The 19,157-nt window shown below is 52.9% G+C and overlaps 6 protein-coding genes across 6 annotated transcripts; 4 read left to right on the top strand and 2 right to left on the bottom strand.

Moving 5' to 3' along the window:
* Nucleotides 1-333: 333 nt before the first annotated feature.
* Nucleotides 334-2,128, top strand: ALTATR162_LOCUS8800 (uncharacterized protein; the record flags this gene model as incomplete). The annotated part of the gene is made up of 2 exons (XM_043316433.1): nt 334-483; nt 530-2,128. The coding sequence occupies 2 exons, from the start codon at nt 334-336 to the stop codon at nt 2,126-2,128; spliced, it is 1,749 nt and encodes a 582-aa protein (XP_043172368.1).
* Nucleotides 2,129-2,536: 408 nt separating this feature from the next.
* On the bottom strand, nt 2,537-4,056 carry ALTATR162_LOCUS8799 (uncharacterized protein; the record flags this gene model as incomplete). The annotated part of the gene is made up of 2 exons (XM_043316432.1): nt 2,537-3,820; nt 3,871-4,056. 2 exons carry the CDS (start codon nt 4,054-4,056, stop codon nt 2,537-2,539), a joined length of 1,470 nt encoding a protein of 489 aa, XP_043172367.1.
* Nucleotides 4,057-5,215: 1,159 nt separating this feature from the next.
* ALTATR162_LOCUS8798 (uncharacterized protein) lies at nt 5,216-10,044 on the bottom strand (the record flags this gene model as incomplete). Its single annotated transcript, XM_043316431.1, has 8 exons — nt 5,216-6,639; nt 6,690-6,796; nt 6,854-7,280; nt 7,504-7,701; nt 8,935-9,302; nt 9,385-9,708; nt 9,756-9,997; nt 10,042-10,044. The coding sequence occupies 8 exons, from the start codon at nt 10,042-10,044 to the stop codon at nt 5,216-5,218; spliced, it is 3,093 nt and encodes a 1,030-aa protein (XP_043172366.1).
* Nucleotides 10,045-11,472: 1,428 nt separating this feature from the next.
* ALTATR162_LOCUS8797 (uncharacterized protein) lies at nt 11,473-12,298 on the top strand (the record flags this gene model as incomplete). The annotated part of the gene is made up of 4 exons (XM_043316430.1): nt 11,473-11,492; nt 11,562-11,681; nt 11,785-12,163; nt 12,215-12,298. The coding sequence occupies 4 exons, from the start codon at nt 11,473-11,475 to the stop codon at nt 12,296-12,298; spliced, it is 603 nt and encodes a 200-aa protein (XP_043172365.1).
* A 730-nt stretch (nt 12,299-13,028) lies between these two features.
* ALTATR162_LOCUS8796 (uncharacterized protein) lies at nt 13,029-16,057 on the top strand (the record flags this gene model as incomplete). Its single annotated transcript, XM_043316429.1, has 2 exons — nt 13,029-14,516; nt 14,723-16,057. The coding sequence occupies 2 exons, from the start codon at nt 13,029-13,031 to the stop codon at nt 16,055-16,057; spliced, it is 2,823 nt and encodes a 940-aa protein (XP_043172364.1).
* Nucleotides 16,058-16,923: 866 nt separating this feature from the next.
* ALTATR162_LOCUS8795 (uncharacterized protein) lies at nt 16,924-19,010 on the top strand (the record flags this gene model as incomplete). Its single annotated transcript, XM_043316428.1, has 2 exons — nt 16,924-18,310; nt 18,439-19,010. 2 exons carry the CDS (start codon nt 16,924-16,926, stop codon nt 19,008-19,010), a joined length of 1,959 nt encoding a protein of 652 aa, XP_043172363.1.
* Between the last annotated feature and the right edge of the window lie 147 nt (nt 19,011-19,157).

The raw sequence follows: 19,157 nt of genomic DNA, 5'->3' as shown, positions 1-19,157 counted from the left end.
GCTTAGAACTACCGCAGGGTCGCAGCTGCAATTGGATACATGACAGACGAGGGGTTACAAGAGACTGGGAAGAGCTTGCAGGTTTTCACAGAAGAGAGAATAAGCAAGTCGGCGCGGGCTGCAGAGGTGAAACCAGGTGGGCGCGTTGCTCGTGTTCTGGTTCCAACGCCTCCAGTAGCTGCGGGTCTTTAGCCTGGTGATCTACTCCGCAGTTACATGGGGGGGTGCCTTCCCATCCCTGTCAACGTGACCGCGGCCCTTCACGCGCACATGCTACAGCCCTTGTATACAGGCACTCGATGAACATGTCCAGTCCTCGCCTCCACTACCACCATGGAGTCGGCATATCTCATCCAGGCCCATGACCACGCTCGCACCGCCGCGACAGCGACCAGCACCAACAGCGTCGCAACCGCGGGGCAGGAGCACGACCTCGCCGCGACCGCCTTTCACAATGCCCAACAAGATACCCATGATGCTGAGGTATGTCTTCTGGTGTGCATTATCCTACCCGTCTAAGTACTTCCAGGCCCGCCGCATCCTCACCCTTCTCGAACATCACCATCGCCAGCTCGCCGGTCTGATCAAAGAAGCGCCGCGCAAGGAGAAGAAGAAGACGGACACCACCAAGCAGCCTTCCGACGCCCTAACCGTCTCCCCTTCCGCAAATACATCGTCGTCGCGAACATCCGCATCCAACACATCTTCCCCGACTCCTCCGACATCTCGCCGCAGACTCCCCCAGTCCTCGATAGCCACCAACCTCGCTGAGAAGCGCGGTATACCCAGCGCGAAGAGAACCACCAGTGGTGCTTCAGCAAACGTACCAGGCGCCGCAGCTGGCTGGAGTGAACAACCATCCACACCGGTACGGGACCTCTTGGCGCAACAGTCGCGCAAAGCGGAGTCAAGTGCCCCTAGAGATACGGCCAAGCAGCTGAAAGATGTCTCCTCACGGCCTGCGTCTCCGCCTGCCGAAGATAACTTCAGCCGCTTCTATTCAGCTTTTGGCGGTGTCATATCAGCCATCAGTGCCCCACTAGCTTTCACCTCCTTACCGCTCAATCCTTCGGCGCCGACGCCTGTATCCGAGACACCCAGGGAAGAAAAGTCATCCAAGACCAAGTCCCGGACTCAGTCTCCAGAAGCGTCAAGGACCGTCAAATCCTCAGTACCTGACCTTGCTGCGTTGATAAGCAAGCCTGCACTTCGCGCCCTGAGAGAGGATGGCGCACCTGGTCCAAACGAGAGCTTCTACCTGGTGCCAACATCAGGCGGAGCAGTCACATATGCCAGTATCCTTCGCGATCCGAATGCGCCAAATGCGCCACCCAACACACAACTTAATGCAATCGACGAGGGCTCAGGCTCGTTGAGAGGGAGTTCACATGAAGAATTCGTCGATGCGCGAGAGAATGTAGGCCCGCCGTCACCCACCAAAGCACGTCGTCCCCCTTCTCGCGGCAACTCAAGCACATCTGTAACGCCCCAACGCTCCATACCAGCCGGTAGAGGCTCAGGCCTCAAGACTATGGAAGAGCTAGCCCTAGAAAACGACACCTTGAAAACCGTCATCGACAAACAAGCCAAACGCATCCAGATGTGGGAACTCAATTCCCAAAACTCCTTCAACGCCCTCGCACAGTCGTTCCGCGCTCGAGGCCCCGGACGTGGCTCCAGCGACCCCAATGCGCTTGCCCAGGCCCTCGCTGCTCAGGGTATCAACCATCTCCCTGCTCTCCCCTCCCCTCCTATATCAGGTCAAACACAAAAACAGCAACCTACATCTCCCGGTCAAGCCCCGACTTCAACACCCGACGCCGATGCCGCAAAACGTATCGCCGACCTCGAAGCCATGCTTGCTTCGCAAAACGCCAAAGTCAATGACTTGATGAGTAACAATGAGAAGCTGGCTAAGCAAAATGAGAGGAATACGCAGGTTCTGAGTAGATATAGAGAGCAGTGGGAGAAACTAAAGGCTGGTGCGAGGAAGAAGGAGCAGGAAAGACGGGAGAGAAAGGGTGAGGATGGTAAGGTTGGGGAGTCTACGAAAGATAGCGAGATTACTGAGGCGCAAGGGGAAGGTGAGGAGGATCTGGAAGAGGAACCTGGGTTTGGGAAGGCTTGAAGGATGGAACATGAAGTGGAGAGGGACAAGTGGAGATAGAAAGATACCCCATACTATTATAGCAAACAGAGACGAGATAGACACAACAATCAGTTACCACTCTTAGTTCACCGTCCAATGGTATTCCAATACCTATAGTCTAGCCGGATTTGAGAAATACAGTTGATCAACGTTGCAAAACACTTGCATCAAAAAACATCAACACCAATTAAAAAAAATCTTTTTTAATACAATTTGTATTACTACTGAAATGTCCGAAGCCTAGTAGTCAAAGTCCGCCTTCCGACCCAAAGTATTTCTGTGATCAGTTTATCTTCCATGTCCCATAACGCCGACAAAGCCATTCCGCTAACGTTCCCTAAGATACACAACTGACGCATAGCCACAAAGCCCACAAACTCGCCCAGTCTAAGCAGCAGAAGCAATAGGCTTCTGGGTGATGGGCTGGTAAGAAGGCGCAATGGGTCCGCCAACTGTAATCTCCTGGTTGTCCATACCCGCTGCGTGACCCTCAAAGTCCGGCGCATCAGGGTGGCAGCCGACACGCTCCTTGCTCAGCAAGTCAACGAGAAGAGGGCTGGGCTTGTTGCTCTTCTCAGAGAAGCTCGACTGGTGGTTCTTGTACTGCTGGACGTTCTCCATGTACTTGTCAAAGAGGTAAGCAGAGTCAAGAGGACCACCCTTGGCTTCGGGATGGAATTGGGCACTGAAGATGGGACGGGAGTTGTGGATTAACCCCTCGTTGGACTGGTCGTTGAGGTTGGTGAAGTACTCCCTCCACTCGCTGGAGAGGGTTGTGGGGTCGACCGCGTATCCGTGGTTCTGCGAGGTGATGTGGCACTTGCCGGTGGTGAGGTCGAGAGCTGGGATGTTGTGGGCACGGTTACCGTACTTGAGCTTGATGGTCTTCGCACCAGCAGCAAGAGCGATAAGCTGGTGACCCATGCAGATGCCCATGACGGGGATCTGGGAAGTCTCGAACAGCTTGCGGAGGTTGTGGACGGTGGTTGTGCAGTGAGTTGGGTCACCAGGGCCGTTGGAGATGAAGACACCGTCGAAGTGGTGGGCGACCTTGTGGATGGGGTAGTCGAAGGGGAAGCAGGTGACGCTGGCACCGCGGGAGACGAGACTGCGGAGGATGTTCTCCTTAACACCACAGTCAATCAAAGCTACGTGCATGTCGCCCAGAGAAGAGCTGACGTGGAAGGGAGCCTTGGTGGATACACGACGCACGAGGTTGATAGCCTCAGGGTCGATGTATGCCTCGTCCTCATCGGCATCGTACTCCTCGCCAATTGAGATACGAGCAAGAGAAGAACCCTGCTCACGGAGGTATGTTACAACCTCACGAGTGTCAACGCCGGAGATGGCGGGAACACCCTCACGGGCACACCATGTTGCAAGTGACTCTACAGCAGTCCAGTGGCTGTGCTTCAGAGCATAGTCTTGAACGACAATGCCAGAGGCTTGGATGTGTGGGGACTCAAAGTATCGGAGCAGGCCATGCTCGTCGCGGGCGTTGGAGGGAACACCGTAGTTGCCGATCAGCGGTTGTGTGAAGACGAGGATCTGGCCACGGTAGGATGGGTCGGTCATAGACTCGGGATAACCGACAAGAGAAGTGGTGAAGACGGCTTCTCCCGAGATGTTGGTCTTGGCTCCGAAAGACTTGCCTTCGAAGATGGGGCCGTTCTAAATAGCTGTCAGTGTCATGCCAAGATCTGCATTATGACTCTACCCACCTTGATGGTGAAAGTGGCGGGCTCGTTGGAGACAGCTGTAGCCCTGCGCATGCTAGGAGTAGGAATTACACGTTGTGTGTTTCCCTCAACAGTAGCGAGGCAGCGTGCTTGTACACGGTTCTTTGTCATTCGTCCCAGGAACCCTGCGGACCGCATGGTGGAAGGCTTGATCATTTGCGACAACATGATGAGCGGAGATAGGGAGTGATGTAGTGATTCGTTTGATGGCAGGTTGTTGGGTAGGCGTTCAGTTTACTGATGCCTTCCACAGGTGGTCTGCGGATAGAGTCAGTTTGACGCTCATGACGCGTCTGTCTGTGGGTGACAGCATACCTGAGATGTAATCCTGTAGCTCTCAATTAGCCTTGGTCATAATAGAAGAGAGGAACAGAAAACTCTAGACGAGAATGCATCGATCGTCAAGCCACTAAGAGGCAGAAAGGCCGGCGGTGAATTGACGGTGTGCGATGCATGTCCCGATAAGGGTTCATTGAGCATTGCAATCGTGACATACCTGGGAAGTAAAGAGTGTCGGGGCAGCACTCATAAGCGCGGTAGTAGGGCCAGTTGAGGTCAGAATAGGGTGCCTATCTGAGGCGAAGCTTGCATGTGCTAGTTTGAGAGTGTTGAGTTTGCGTGAGGTGAGGATACAAAGTAATCGGGGAGGGGGTTTTCTGCAGCACCGGATGACGCTAAGGCGCAATGACACGCACGCGCCAATGATGGCCTTTACAATAAAATATCGGTCACGATAACGATTGGATTTGCAAAGTTTCTTCAATTCAGACCCATGTACTATGACAAACGTCCGGGGAAGCTGGATGATAATTGTGCGGCCCCGCTATCAAGTCCCTTTGAACCATACTGTGTAGCATACCCTGCAGCTGCTCAACGACTTCAGTCTTGCGTCTTGACGTTGGACTACGGTGCGGCGCATGTTGCAAAAACGTTATTCATCAAACTCCACGCCTTATCTATGTCGATCGCAAACTGGCCCTCCGAGGAGGTTTACCGGGTATCCGCACGCGAATGACGAGTGACAGTCATAGTTTTTGTCTTATCCCGACATCGGCATCATGACGATCCGAAAACCTGAGCTAATTAGCCGAACATGTCCCCCGGACATCAACACAATCGGCGCATAAGCATCCCAAATACAGTACACAATCTACGTTCACTGGATATAGCAATCATTGTAGCAAGATTGACGGATAACTATGCTACGAGCAGCGTTGATGCACTTAGTAATCTATGTACTCTCCATTTTTGTTTTTGCTTTACTACACACACTTCTCCCAGATGGGCTCTGCCTCAGCACCCAGCGAAGAGGTCTCAATTTAGACCACTAAACAGTGATCTTACCCGTTAATCTCACATCCCTAGAACTCGATCCCACGAAAATTTGATACTCTCCAGTCGCAACACTCCACTTTCTACTACTCTCATCCCAAAAGCTCATATCTCTTCTCCTCAGCTTGAATGTCGCAGTCCCGCTAGCACCAGCTTCCAGCTTGAGCTTCGCGAACCCCCTTAATTGCTTAGGAGGTGAGTTTGTCGATGCAGGGTAGCCGAGATACAGCTGTGCCACCTCCGCACCAGCAACACCACCAGAGTTGCTGATCTTGGCGGTGACAGTAGCGACGGTTTCGAAGAGATCAACGGGGCCACCAGGACCCTTGGCACCGGTTGCAGGACCAGCGGTGGGTTTGCCTGAGACGCTGAAGTTGGAGTAGGTGAAGTTGGTGTATGAGAGACCATAGCCGAACTCGAACCTGGGCTCGATCTTCTGCTGGTCGAAACGGCGGTAGTCGATGAAGAGGTCCCAGTCCTTGTCGTCACCTCTGGCGATTGCGGTGCCGTAGTCCGACTCCTTCTTTGCGATGGTGTAGGGGAGCTTGCCACTAGGTGAGGCTACGCCGTAGAGGATGTCAACGAGGCCGTTTCCGGATTCTTGACCTGGAAGACCTGCCCAAACAACCGCAACGACATTTGGGTTTTCAATCCACTGCTCCATAATGACAGGACCGACGCTGTGTACTACGACAACCGTCTTCTTGTTGACAGCAGCAACTGCCTTGACCAAGTCGTTTCCGTTGTGCCACGGGTCCAGATTCTTCCTGTCACCAGCATTTCCTTCAACAGTTATGTAACCTTCGCCAGCATCGCTGTTTATGCAGACCACTGCAATATCAGCATTTTGTGCTGCACTAGCACCCTGCTGCGCGTTGTCGTTCGGTGAAGAAGTGATGGAGGTTCCATCCTTCTGGGCTTGTGTCTTGATAGCATCAAGTGGAGCAATAAGATAGGGGAACTCGACTGATCCAGAACCCCAACCCATGGCCAATGTCCCATCGTTACATCCGCGATCAACGCACGCATTCGCTCCTTTCGGCGCAACGATGCTGTCGCTTCCGATGACAGCAATGCTCTTGGGCTTCTTAAATGGCAGCGCAGCATTCGTGTTCTTCAGTAAGACAATACCATCGCGGGCCGTAGCACGGACGTTTGTCTTGTGGTTTCCACCGACTTCGTGTTTGCCGATCGTCCAGGAGCTGAAACTCGTAGTAGGATAGCCCTTGTCCTGGCCGACGAGGTACCAAGCGGCTAGCACGCGCTTGACCATATCATCGAGGCGAGATTGTTGCACTTGTTTGTTGTTGATCGCGGTCTGAAGTTGTGGGCCCCAGAAGACATTGCCCTTGCTGAAGTCGGTGCCGGGCATGGTCATGTCCAGGCCACCGTTCGCGCTACTAGTGGTTGTGTGTTGCGCTGGAGAATGTAAGCTGTTGTGCTGGGTATAAAGAACACAGGTGAAGTACCATTCCAGTCGCTCATGATGTATCCACGATGGCCGAGCTCGTCTTTCAGGAGCTTGTTCATCACACCGTCGCTTTCGCAGGCCCATGTTCCGTTGATCTTGTTATAGCTAAAGTAAGTTAGTAAGTTCCAAAGTCATACACAGTACAGCTTGACGCATGCGTACCTGCACATGAAGGCCGCAACATTGCTGTGAACAGCATCCATAAAAGGCCAAACATAGAGCTCACGAAGCACTCTATCCGGGACATCTGAACTCATAGTCTCTCGGTTCAGCTCCTGTTCGTTAACAAGCCAATGCTTAGCTGTCGCCTGGACACCCGACTCTTGCATGCCCTCGATGGTCTCTGCCATCATGATGCCTTGAAGATAGGGATCCGAGCCAAACCCTTCCCAGTTTCGGCCACCGTTCGCATGCTTGCCAAGTGGGCCGGCTGAAGGCCCAAGTTGGACGTGGACACCTAATTGCTTTGCTTCAGCGCCGAGGAACGCACCTCGTTCGCGGATGAGGCTGAGGTCCCAGGTGCTGGCGGCGTGGATAGCTGCACTGAAGGCAGTTGCGCCTTGGACGTAGCGGACACCGAGAGGTCCATCTTGATGTTGTTAATAAGAAGTTCTACCATGTACGTGTGGACTGAACGGCATTTGGGTAGTGTCTCCGGTGTTTTCAGGCCTAAAGCTTCCAACATTGAAGTCGCTGAACACAACATGCTCGTAAAGGTTACAGCATGTCTTGATTGCGTCGAACAATACCGTCCATCCCGCCGTTCGTAAAGCACGGGTCGGCTTGAGAGGTAGTGGAACAAGACTGCTTACCTTGCAGACAAAGCGACGGATATCCAATCGAGCCAGCCGCTTTGGTGTTGCCAACGCAAGGCCCATTCTGCCAACCAACACCCGTGACGATTCCGATCTTCTCACTCTGCGATAGTTTGGCGAGCGCAGCTGTTGCTTTTGTATAGGCATCGTCCCAATTCCCAACTGCACGTTTTGAAGGCTGGTCGGGCGGAATGGCTGCTTGTATTAGTAAAGAATCTGTAGTTGCATCTAATTGTTGTGGTACCTGAAGCCTGCGACAATGCAGCCATAGTGAGCACAGGAATAATAAAGGAACGCATCGTATGAAAACCAATCAACATGCTAATATATGTACTGGAGAGCGAATGCAAGCCACCACCCGGGTGTGTCTCCTATTAAGTACCCGTGAATTGTCCATGCTGCGCAACGCACAAGCCCGAGGCAGTTCTTTTGTTAGTATTGGCCCTTGGCAAAATCAGAGCATGCACCATTGTAAACCCCAAACCCAAGAAAATCACAAGCCGTATGACGTGTGATGTAAAGTGGTGATCGCTGCATTTGATGAGGCGGTGGGAGGGAATATATGGAGGCGGGCCGTTGACCCAGGGTTAACAGCCGGTGACTGGGGCTCACGGCGAATTAAATCCCGGGATGCTGCATCACGAGTGGAGTCGGAATGAACATGGCTTGGGAATACAATTACTGAACCGTTAAATGTGGGCAGGGAGCGATGTGAGTGCATGCGGCTCAGTCGTGTGATGGTCGTGAATTCGGCTAGTCTGGTCAAATGACATCCTCTGCTATTCTCTGACGGACTCTAGTAGTATAGAACGCTGCGCGCCCAGTATCTTAGCATACACTTACTTCAACAGGATGAACCTTTCCTGCCTGTAGACACTGTTGCCCACGACAGTGATTTACGTGAGCGTCTTTCCAAAAAGATTTGCGCATCCTTGTGTGGGCTCTCCCCTCCTCTTTTTCTGCCTTTGCCGCCACGGCGAAGTGGTAGCGCATACTTCATCGCACAACATGATGTGTGATCTATCCCTTTTGTCAAAGGAGCGATACGCTAATGCATGTCTCAGACACCTACCTGAGTACACTGTTGGCATTATGTTCAGATATCCGTCTACGGTAACACCCTGCTTGTTGTCAGGAGCCACTGCGCATTCGATGCCAAGCTTGATCTCGCTCCAAGCTGGACTCGGTTTTCGCGTGATTTGGAACATTTCGACAGACTCGAGGAGCCTCAAGAATAGTTGGCGTATTCGCAGTCATCATCCAGTCGTAAGCAGTATGCGCACGACGGTTTCTCTTCTGTGCACTCCCGTCTTCGTTGTTTGCAATTGGGACGCACACTCATCGAATGCTTCCTGCTGTTCAAAACTTCACACTGACATGTCCAGAGCCCTCTCCGACACTGGTTGCAAGCAGGTCTTGCCTCGTTACATTTAATCTTCTTTTCGCCGCAACAGACACAAGCTTTACCACGGACAGGTACCGATGGCAGTGATGCCTCAACGAGAGGCGCTTTCTTCTTCGATTTGTTGGGCGATGTGGGCAACTTTGCCTTAGGTTTCTTGATAGATGCTTTTCGCGCTGTCGTGGGAGAGGCCACAGCACCGACTTTCTTGCTCTTCTTGTTTGGTGATGAATTTGGAGCTTCTGGGGACGTTGACATGTCAAGATCGGGGTCTCTAACATCGTTCTCTGCTTCAGTCTCATTCTTTTTGCTACGTTTCCTTTTGTGTGGCTTCTTTTCTTCCGTAGCGTCGGTTGTGGCGGCAACGCCGCTATCTGTAGTCAGAGCAGGTAGACTATCGGATATAAGTCATGATGTTTTGGAGGGAGTGCCATATGAAATATCCAGTCGCAGCTATGATTGTGAATACGACATACCTGTTGTTATTCTCGCGGGTAGTGTGTATAGAATTATGCTTGTACACGGCATTTAAAGCGTCTCTTTTGAGAGAGAACTTGATATGAATTGCGCCCCCACAGTCGTATGTCGGTTTAACGGTAGGCTCCTGTTTCTTGACTCCAGCCTCGCCATCGTCGCTATCATGCGACTTCTCTTTCTTCACGTTGCTTTTATGGTCTTTGTTCTGAAGACTGTCTCGACAAATATACTCGAACCTGGCACCGCCACCGCCTTCTCTGTTCTGTGCAGAGCGCTCAGAGTACATAAACTCATCGGTGTCTTGGATAGCCTCGACAATGGATCTGTGTTGCATAAGTAAATGTTATGCAGACGATGTAGGTTCCGATACTGTGCAATCGCTCGCTGCACCTTCAGCCTGTCCTTACCATCAATGTCTCGACATAGCACATATTCGACAGCGATGCTCTGAAGGTGATCGGCTGGCTGTATGGGTGCGTCAAGATTCGATTGCTGCGTCGCGGGGATAGTGATGGTTAAGGCGGTCGCAAAGATGAACTCTGTAACAACGTCTATGGGGATAAAGCTGGCTACGTTCTTGTCCAGTTCGTTGCACAGAGCTCCCTCAAGTGACTGTTACATAACAACTTAGCCATGTTCATACAGGCTGCGAAGACCATAATACTGCAGATGTGGGACAGCAATAGTTGACTTCGGGATTTAGGCCCTTGTGAAAGCAAATATCCAGTTCATCCTCGAGGCTATCTATGGCAATACTGTCATAAGTTGAGGCACGACTACTGAGTGATGCGCGGTGCCGCTCTCGTGCGTGATCCAGCTGTGAGATGAGACGAATGGAGACACATGGAGAGTGTGTGTCCAAGCTTCCGGGAAGAAGATTGTTCCGCGCCGCAGTCAGATGATGATTGGACGAATGTGGCCTGCTAACAGTGCTAAGGTTGCCCTGCAGCATTCTAAAATTCGATTCAATCGGCAATGGGCCAAGCTGCACATATCTCGCATGCCCCGTAAATGAGCCTTTCCTGGGCGAGTACATATGGCTATGCGCGCTTATGGCTCAATGTACAAGCTTTGGCTGAGGGCAGCTGAAAGACCACTGCAGATCCTAGCAGCATTGACTGCTCCTGTAAATGATTCAAGCCGGCTTCTTGCGCAAACACTACCGGTCATACTGTTAGAGGACGATCAGCCACGTTGTTAATGTGCACGGTTCATTCCTAAATCTGGGGGCTCACTGGGCTTATCAGGGATCGTTCTGGGCCGTGTACGAAACGTTGGAATCAGAGAAACTGTATATTCACTGTCGTGCCTTGCTTGTTGCGTCTAGCAGGCCAATGTCAGCGTGCAGCTGGTGGGGTGCCCGCGGCACTGCAGCAATGGGCCTGCCACGCGTTGAATTAATATACGGCCTCGTCGCGGTCTGGCCAGCAAACGCGGTAAAATAGGGCTTCAAATTGTGCAGACCCTCCTACATAATAAACCGTTTCCGAGCTACGGGCGGGAGCCGATGCAAGGTTATGATAACAGCCCTAGGCCGCTTTCACTGATTGGCGTCTTCCCAGCTCAAGGGCCTCCGCTACCGTAGCTAGATCGCAACCTCACTCGAGCCCTCACAAACCTCTCCACGCCCTCCTGTGATAATTGCATCTACGCCGGCTGCTGCTGCGCCTGTGCTGTCTTTGTCTGGTTGCGTGCCTCGTCGCTAGCACTGCCTCATTCGCTCGCCGCATTGTTCGCCCACCGGCTGCTCAGAACCTGGACCAAGTCTAACGGGTGGTGTTTCACGCTCCAAACCACGTAGCACACGCCGCCGCCTTCTGCACGAGGACTCATAGGTATGCCTGCCCGAGTCTGTCATTTTTGCCAAAGCCAACAATTGTGAGACTGATCTGTCTGCCAGACTCTCCCCGCTCATTGGAACCCCTCGTTTGAGCCCATAGCTCCCATCTCCGCACTACCAACGACCCTGAGTCTGCGTAGCTCCATCTCCGCTCCATCTCCGCATCATTTCCACGATTTTTGGCCTCCGATCTGTCTCTCCAAACAAACACCGATATCCTCGAAACAAGTCCTAGTCCACCTTCGCCATGGTCGTTGCGACAATCAAGTATGCGAAGCCTGATATGCCTGTCTTGCGACAGCAATACTCTAGACACTGATGCTTACTGCCTTACAGGTGCGTCGTCGTCGGCGACGGTGCGGTCGGAAAGACATGTCTTCTTATCAGTTATACCACCAACAAGTTCCCCTCGGAATACGTTCCTACTGTATTCGACAACTACGCCGTGACCGTCATGTGAGCTTCCCTTTGCTCTTGGTAGATTTGGAATAGTGGCATACCCCCGGTGGATACAAGGTCGGAATGGTGATTGGTGGAGCAGCTGCTGACTGCTTCGAAGGATCGGTGACGAGCCATACACCCTCGGTCTCTTCGATACTGCCGGACAGGAAGATTATGATCGTCTCCGACCGCTATCATACCCGCAAACCGACGTCTTCCTCGTCTGCTTCTCCGTAACTTCGCCCGCTTCCTTTGAAAACGTCCGCGAGAAATGGTTTCCCGAAGTACATCACCACTGCCCAGGCGTGCCCTGCCTTATTGTCGGCACACAAGTAGATCTTAGGGAGGACGCTGCAGTAAAAGACAAGCTCTCAAAACAGAGGATGGCACCTGTAAAGAAGGAGGATGGTGAGAAGATGGCGCGGGAGCTGGGTGCGGTCAAGTACGTCGAGTGTTCGGCATTGACTCAGTACAAGCTCAAGGATGTATTTGATGAGGTAGGCAGATATACTCGAAATCGACTTGAGTGAATGCTAACATTCTCACAGGCTATCGTAGCAGCACTTGAGCCACCAGCCGCAAAGAAAGAAGGCGGCGAGAGGAAGAAGGGCAAGAAATGTATTGTCCTTTAAGATGCTTAAGCAGCAATTGCGTATGATCGCATGCTGGGAGCATTGCTTTGCAGATATTCTTTGATTAGGCGTGAATCTTTTGGATACCTCTCGAACTCGGGCGCCATTGTGGGTAGCGTTCTCTTTCATCAACTATCAATCAGTTTACTTCCATTCCCCATTTTCCTCCATGCTCGGTCAGTTGCAAACTTACGTTCACAATACAGCAGGCAGTTGTGTGTTGGCCATTGAGAAGAGGCAGTGTAAAGTGCAAAAGCTGGACCCAAGCGTTGCACATCTGATGTCGACATTACATCGCAGCTGGTACAATATCTTACTCTATTCTCTCTATATGCTACTTGCAAGTATTCTTCCCCATGTGGCCTACCCCTCTTTTAGGAGGAGGTGAACATGAAGCGCGTTTGTTGTCGTTATTGTTATTGTTGCCTATAGCTGTTACGACCCATCTTGTTGGACAATGAGACGTCTGTATGCAGACGACCCTCTACTTCGACACCTCCGCAACGCCAAAGCCTCATCTGTCTTCGCCATCCGGACCTGGATTCTCGCGACCTTTGCAAGTTGCAAGTTGCAAATTTTGAGTGCTGACACTTCTGTGTTGGGATGGGCAATTCGAGTATTCACGCTATCTGAGCTACCACCAACCCGGTTGGTCGCCTCTAAGTCCTTTCACCCGCTCAGCTTCTGATAATTGGAGCAGATCACCCCATTTGGACGACACCTTGCAACCATGTCGTACCGATATGTCGATGAGAAGAAGCGTCCGCCGCCGATTGCCATTCCGAACCCGTTGCCACCTCCTCGGCCTCCTCCTGTCGCCGCGCCTACCGACCAGCAGAGCCAGCAAGACACCAGGAACGCGTCCAACTCGACTCGAAAAGGCCAGCGCTCTACCGACACTACCCCGCTAGTGTCACCTGTAGAGTCGCATCCTCCAACTTCGGGTTCAGGCAGGAGCCGCAACGCCATGGCCACGTTTACCAATTTGATCGACCAGGCACGTGTCTCATCTCCTCGTAAGTCAGGATCTTGGGCAGGTAGCAATGTTGGTTCAACGGCACGCTCGAGGCAGTCAGGACGCAGTCAACATGATGCAGCAGCAGCGCAAGCCCGGCTTGAAGCTCTCGACGAAGAGACGGCTAGGGGAAAGATGGAATCTCGAGCAGAGAAGAACCTGTTCAAATTGACAGGTCAAATTCCCCCTACACCGACATTCGCAGACGAGGATGACGTCTACATCAGGACTCAAGACTTGCGACAACAGTGCCGAATTGCTAGTGAAGAACAGCTGCCAGACCGTGACGAGCCACCCAAGAGTCCCAAGAGGAAACTTTTCCAGAACCTCCGTAACACTTTCTCGAAATCTTCCAGTGCCGCACCGATACCAGTAATGCCAAACAAAGCAGCACAGATCTTTGGGACAGTAGCACGACAGGGTCGCACCATTCCAGTTCGGCCTATCAAGCCAGCGCGCCCAAAAGAGACAACGCCTACGAGGGTTTCGCGATCCGGCACAGCAAATTCGCCTCCCGCAAAGATCGTTAATCCTGATAGCTACGCTCATCGCCATCGCAGTGGATCATCGCGTCGTAATTGCTCTAGTGGCCGTGGCTCATCTGGCAAAGGTGGCCCGAGGAAGCAGTCTTCTGATATAGAGGATACGCCTCCAACATTCAGAGTCAACGCATCGTTCGACTCCCTCAGCCCGCCTCCACCACCGGCAAAGGATACTCCTCCAGCAGCTCAGAGGCCCGCCAGCCCGCTTCGTAGGGCTGCGCCAGCGGGCGATCTTCGTGGGAGCTACTCTACATTCACCGATGACATTGGAACTGTGCGGTTCCCTGAATTTGATCTGTCGCCTTTTCCTTCGACCGGTGTTTTGCCTGAAGATGGTAGCTCGTGTCCCACAAAGTTCCGTCCGTATACTGCAGAGGATTACTCCAAGCTTATAGAAGGCGAAGCCATGCAATGGCCCTATCCTGACCGTAACGACTCGCTAAGCAATGCCAAATGCAAACACTCCGCTCTTTTGGCAGGTGCGAACCTCAGCGTGTTGCAGCTTCCTCATCCTGACCGCAGAAGTGAGGAGCATCCGACTGCAGCGCTAGACGACGACAATAACACCGCATACACGTACAGCCCTCTCCGGCCGCGCTTCTACTCTCCATCCCATCTTTCTGCTCGCGGTTTCGCTGAAGGTGAAACTCCATCTAAGAATGTAAGTCTACTGTCGCTCTTTCCCTCTTACCTTCACCAACAGTGGGGCACTCACCTCGCTCTTCGTTGTCTTTCACTCGAGCGTTTGCCCGTTTTTACCCCCACTGCCCCGCTTTTGCTACTATAGTCCTAAATCCAGGCGGCGACATGGTATTCTGTATCTTCGTTTGACGCTGAAACTACCCCAGTTGCTAACAACTTGATCAGTCTGATACCACCCGTCTTCTCTACTCACTACCCGGAAGATCGCTATCGCTCCTCCATATTCACGAAGAATCAAGCGACGGCTCAGTCAAGATGATCTTTCAGGGAGATCGCCAAGACATTGATGCAAACTCCCCGACGGCGCATGAGCTGACCGAAAACGAGCAGCGCAACCTGGCAGGTGATCGGCGCTCCGACGTTGGCATCACGTCTCGTGTCATGCAAGAGCTACATATTGGAGAGGAGAATGGAAACTCAGCTCAGAAGAACGGCAACTTCGCCCCAATCCAACCTGATCAGTCCTCCTCAAGGCTTACGGACATGCTCAATACTGTCAGCCCAGGTCGAAGCGAATCTCATGGCGAGTTCAATCCTTACTGCCCTAGCGCCGTTCCTAGCCCGCTACACAAGGTTTCTAATCCTCAGGTCTTAGCGCGTTCGATCATGCCTTCCAACAGATCATATGGTGCTTTTCCTCCATTGTTTCCGCCCAAAACCATCGATGACCACTTCTTCATGACCAATGAGCACCTCGACGTCGTGGGCAAAACCACTTGGGATCTTCTCGAGACGTTTAATAAGCAGCAGAAGAATACTTCGAAGGCGAGGCAGGAAGAGATGTTAGCATTGATCAACACCCGCTTTGAGCAACTCTCATCTCATCTGGACACTTTCAAAGAGACCGCCAAACGCGTGGAGGACTGCCTAGGCCGCACAGATGGTATGACAGACAATCAGCACAACATCTATGCTAGCATCAGCAGCGTGTCCGAGTGCATCAAGGAGACCATCCCGAAGGCTCTTGCCGAGCAAGATCAGAAGATGGCAAGCATAGAGGCAGAGATGAGGGATATGAAGCAGATCATCCAAGCTCTGCAGAAGTCGGCAGAGCAGAAGGCGACCGAGGCCAAGGCCGTTCAGCAGAGTACTACTGGCCAGGTTAACGCTGGAAATATCCCTCAGCCCCCGTTCTCCTTACACAACCCGCGCTCTCAGCATTCGCTTCCGAGCTACTATGGTGGTAATACTGAGGTTATCCGCGATGGCCATCCGGCAATGCCGCAAAGCATGGCATCTCTCCAGGACAGTCAAAATGACCCTCGGCTTGGCTATCAGAACGGTCAGCAGTGGGCTTCGCGTGCTGGCTATGGTGGCCGCAACAGCAAGGAAGAGCGTCCGTCGTACCCCACAAACCCTTACCTTCACAACATCGGAGGGCAGTACAACAACGGCTATGGCGGCAGCTATTCGTCCTACGACTACTCTCCCAACTCTCTCAGCCCTCCCAACCAGCACTTCGTGTTCAATAACCAGGGCGACCAGGGTCTGGCGAAGTGACGTTAGCCAATAGATTACGTTGCATTCCAGACTCACCTTTCGGAAGACAGTACGACGGATAGGAGACATTGTGTTTGGGTGGCTTCACGTGGGAATATCTTGTATTATAGCGACTCAAAAAGTATCTCGTTTTGGCGAATTGGGAGTTTTGTACGATATCACGAGATGCCTTCTTTATCTGGCATTTGCTTTTCAACATTCTGGTGCCTGGGACCAGTTCCCATAACTCTGCCAATATCCGCGGATGGGCCGAAGAGATACGTCACGAATGATACCAACACACGGATGGAAATGTATGCTACTGGGTGACGTTCTCGCGAAGACTATTATATCTGTTCATCCAGCCGTCTAGTCGCACTCGGGCGATGCCCAACGTTGTATCTCGTGCCCACAGATGCAGTACCTGGATTGTCGTTTTTGGTTTTACGGTAGCGAAGGTAGGGAAAATAAGAGCGTGCATCTAGACCCGGCGATAGCGTGTGTTCCCACGCGCCGTCCTCATAGGCCATACGTCTGTACTACCTTGTCATGACTGGTGGCGGTTGCGGATGATGGCCGAACGAGGATGGCCCTTCTCAACAAGGACGCGACGGTGATGCTCAGCTAGCCATGACCGCAAACTATTGCCTTTAAGCGTTATCAGGCCAGACGACGGGTTATGCCCTAGCTTTACGCTTGCTCGTTCTAGTCGCAAGGCTGGTTGTGGCTTGTCTCCAGGTATGCAAGCGATGGACCGACGCCTCGACGGGATGCGCTAATGATACCGGAAAGGCGCACGTCCATGTTTAGCATTACCCGCAGACAGCAGACCGACGACTACTGGATAGCCACACGACCGTGTCCCGCCGTTGCAGTGATACAACACCATGGAGGACCCAGAGTCATCCTCCACGGGTCTCGCGTCCTCCAACCCTCGAGCCGAAAGGGCAACTGCGTATAACGACGCGACGGAAAAGACGCATGCCACGCTAAACACTACTGCCCTCCAGCCCCCCACGAACCTAAATGCGACGTCGACCCTGACCAACTCGGACCTTTCGATTGGAAGGGGATTCACCGATCCATCGCTGCCCAGATATCACGTCCGCGCTCCGTCTACTGCGTTGAAGCTTGACACGGACCTCGCCATCGCCTGCAACCCAAACTCTTCACGATCTCTCCACCCCGCCAATCTGGAGGCCAACGGGAGCGACGCGCTGCGGCAATCGGCCACTGCGCCGATTGCGATACAGGACAGCGGCTATCTGAGGACTGCCTGGTCTACTGCTAGTCTTGGTTCGCTGTCGCCCTCCTCAGCCATCTCGTCGCCTGCACTGGCCGCGCTGGGAGACATAACCCCGCTTCCCTCACCACTGGTCATGGGCGACTCACCGGGGCCATGGCAGAGAGCTGACCATCGTCCTCGCTCGCGGGGCATATCGGGCGCCTCTCGCGACGACTCCTTTGCCATGTTCACCAAGGGCACCCTGTCTCCGTCGCCCTCGCTCAAGAAGAAAGGATACTCGGGGCTGAAAGCGGCCGCCATCGAGGCGGCTGCCGCGAACTCCCAGCAGAGGAACGAGGCAGCCCGTGAACGCAACAGAAGTATTAGCGAGTACACTCCAGATGCAATGCGCAACGCTCGTCCCCGACAAGTCTCGGTGGTAGAAACGGACCCCAACATGCAACAGCGTATGAACCGCGAAACATACCTTGCGACGCAGAGGGGCCTTGCCCCCGCGAAGGTGCCAGCCGGCCTTCCTACCCCACCCGCGAGCAACGCAAGCAACCGCAGTGTTACTGATACCGAAGAAGAAGACGTGCCCGACGATGACAAGACTCAATACATAGTGGTGCGGTGTGGACCTCAGAAGACGAAGAAGCTCTGGCGTCCTGTCCGGCAGCTTGGTCAGGGTACCTTTAGCAAAGTCTACCTGGCAACCTGCGAAAAGACCAAAGCCAAGGCACCCCTTGATGAGAACGTTTTGGACCCACGGAAGCTCGTCGCCATCAAAGTCGTCGAGCATGGCCCGGCCGGGGGTGCCGATGAAGAACGCGTAGAACTAAGCCTCAAGCGAGAGGTCGAGATGCTCCGATCAGTATCACATCCGTCTCTCGTACATCTCCAAGCCTTCGATCACGATGACGCGCAAGCTCTTATTGTCCTTACCTACTGTCCCGGTGGTGATCTGTTTGATGTAGCCAGTGATCATCGCGACAAGCTGACTGTCGATATCGTCCATCGTATCTTCGCCGAGATGGTCAGCGCTGTGCGTTATTTGCATACCCAACTTATCGTGCACCGCGACATCAAGCTAGAAAGTACTGCTTCCATTCTCTTTACTTTGCTGCGCCTCAAGTGGTACGTTTCTTCAGTTCTATTCCATACTAATGACATCCAGACGTTCTTCTCAACATCCCTGTGTCTACTGTGCCTCTACTCAAGAACCCACAGAGCCATCCGCATGCCATAGCGACACTTACGGATCTTGGTCTCTCTCGACGCATCCCAGCTCCACCCGAGTCACCTCTTCTGACAACACGATGCGGTAGTGAAGATTATGCAGCTCCAGAGATTCTGCTTGGTCAACCATATGACGGCCGTTCAACTGATGCCTGGGCGCTTGGTGTCCTTCTTTATGCTCTTATGGAGGGACGACTCCCCTTTGATCCGCTTCCAGGCAAGGCCGCATCTCGCAGTAGAGCCGCTCACCGTATCGCCAGATGCGATTGGTCTTGGGTCAAGTTTGGCGACGAAGACGGCGAGTGGGATGCTGAGAAGGGCAAAGAATGGGCTGGCGCTCGCGAGTGCGTTGAGGGTCTACTGAAGAAGGTCTCACGTGGCCGCAAGAGCTTGGAGGACATCGAGAAGCTGGAATGGGTCCAGCAAGGCATTCAAGTTGAGGGCGGCCTAAAGACGAGGCCAGAAGATGAGGTTGCAGAGACCGCTGTGGCCCAAACCCCGCCGAGGTGATCGTTAGTGAAGAGCTGAGATGCACAGTTTGCCGAAGTCGAATGATAGGTTGTCTCCGCTTCGAGACGCAACCAAACGACTTTTCGATATTTCATTCGATCCCTCCAATCTTCCCAAGATCACAAGCACCCAAGTCCTGCATGAGAA

Source organism: Alternaria atra (genome assembly GCF_907166805.1).
Source record: "Alternaria atra isolate CS162 genome assembly, contig: 29, whole genome shotgun sequence".
Classification (NCBI taxonomy): Eukaryota; Fungi; Ascomycota; class Dothideomycetes; order Pleosporales; family Pleosporaceae; genus Alternaria; species Alternaria atra.
This window is presented reverse-complemented; position numbering and strand designations above follow the sequence as displayed.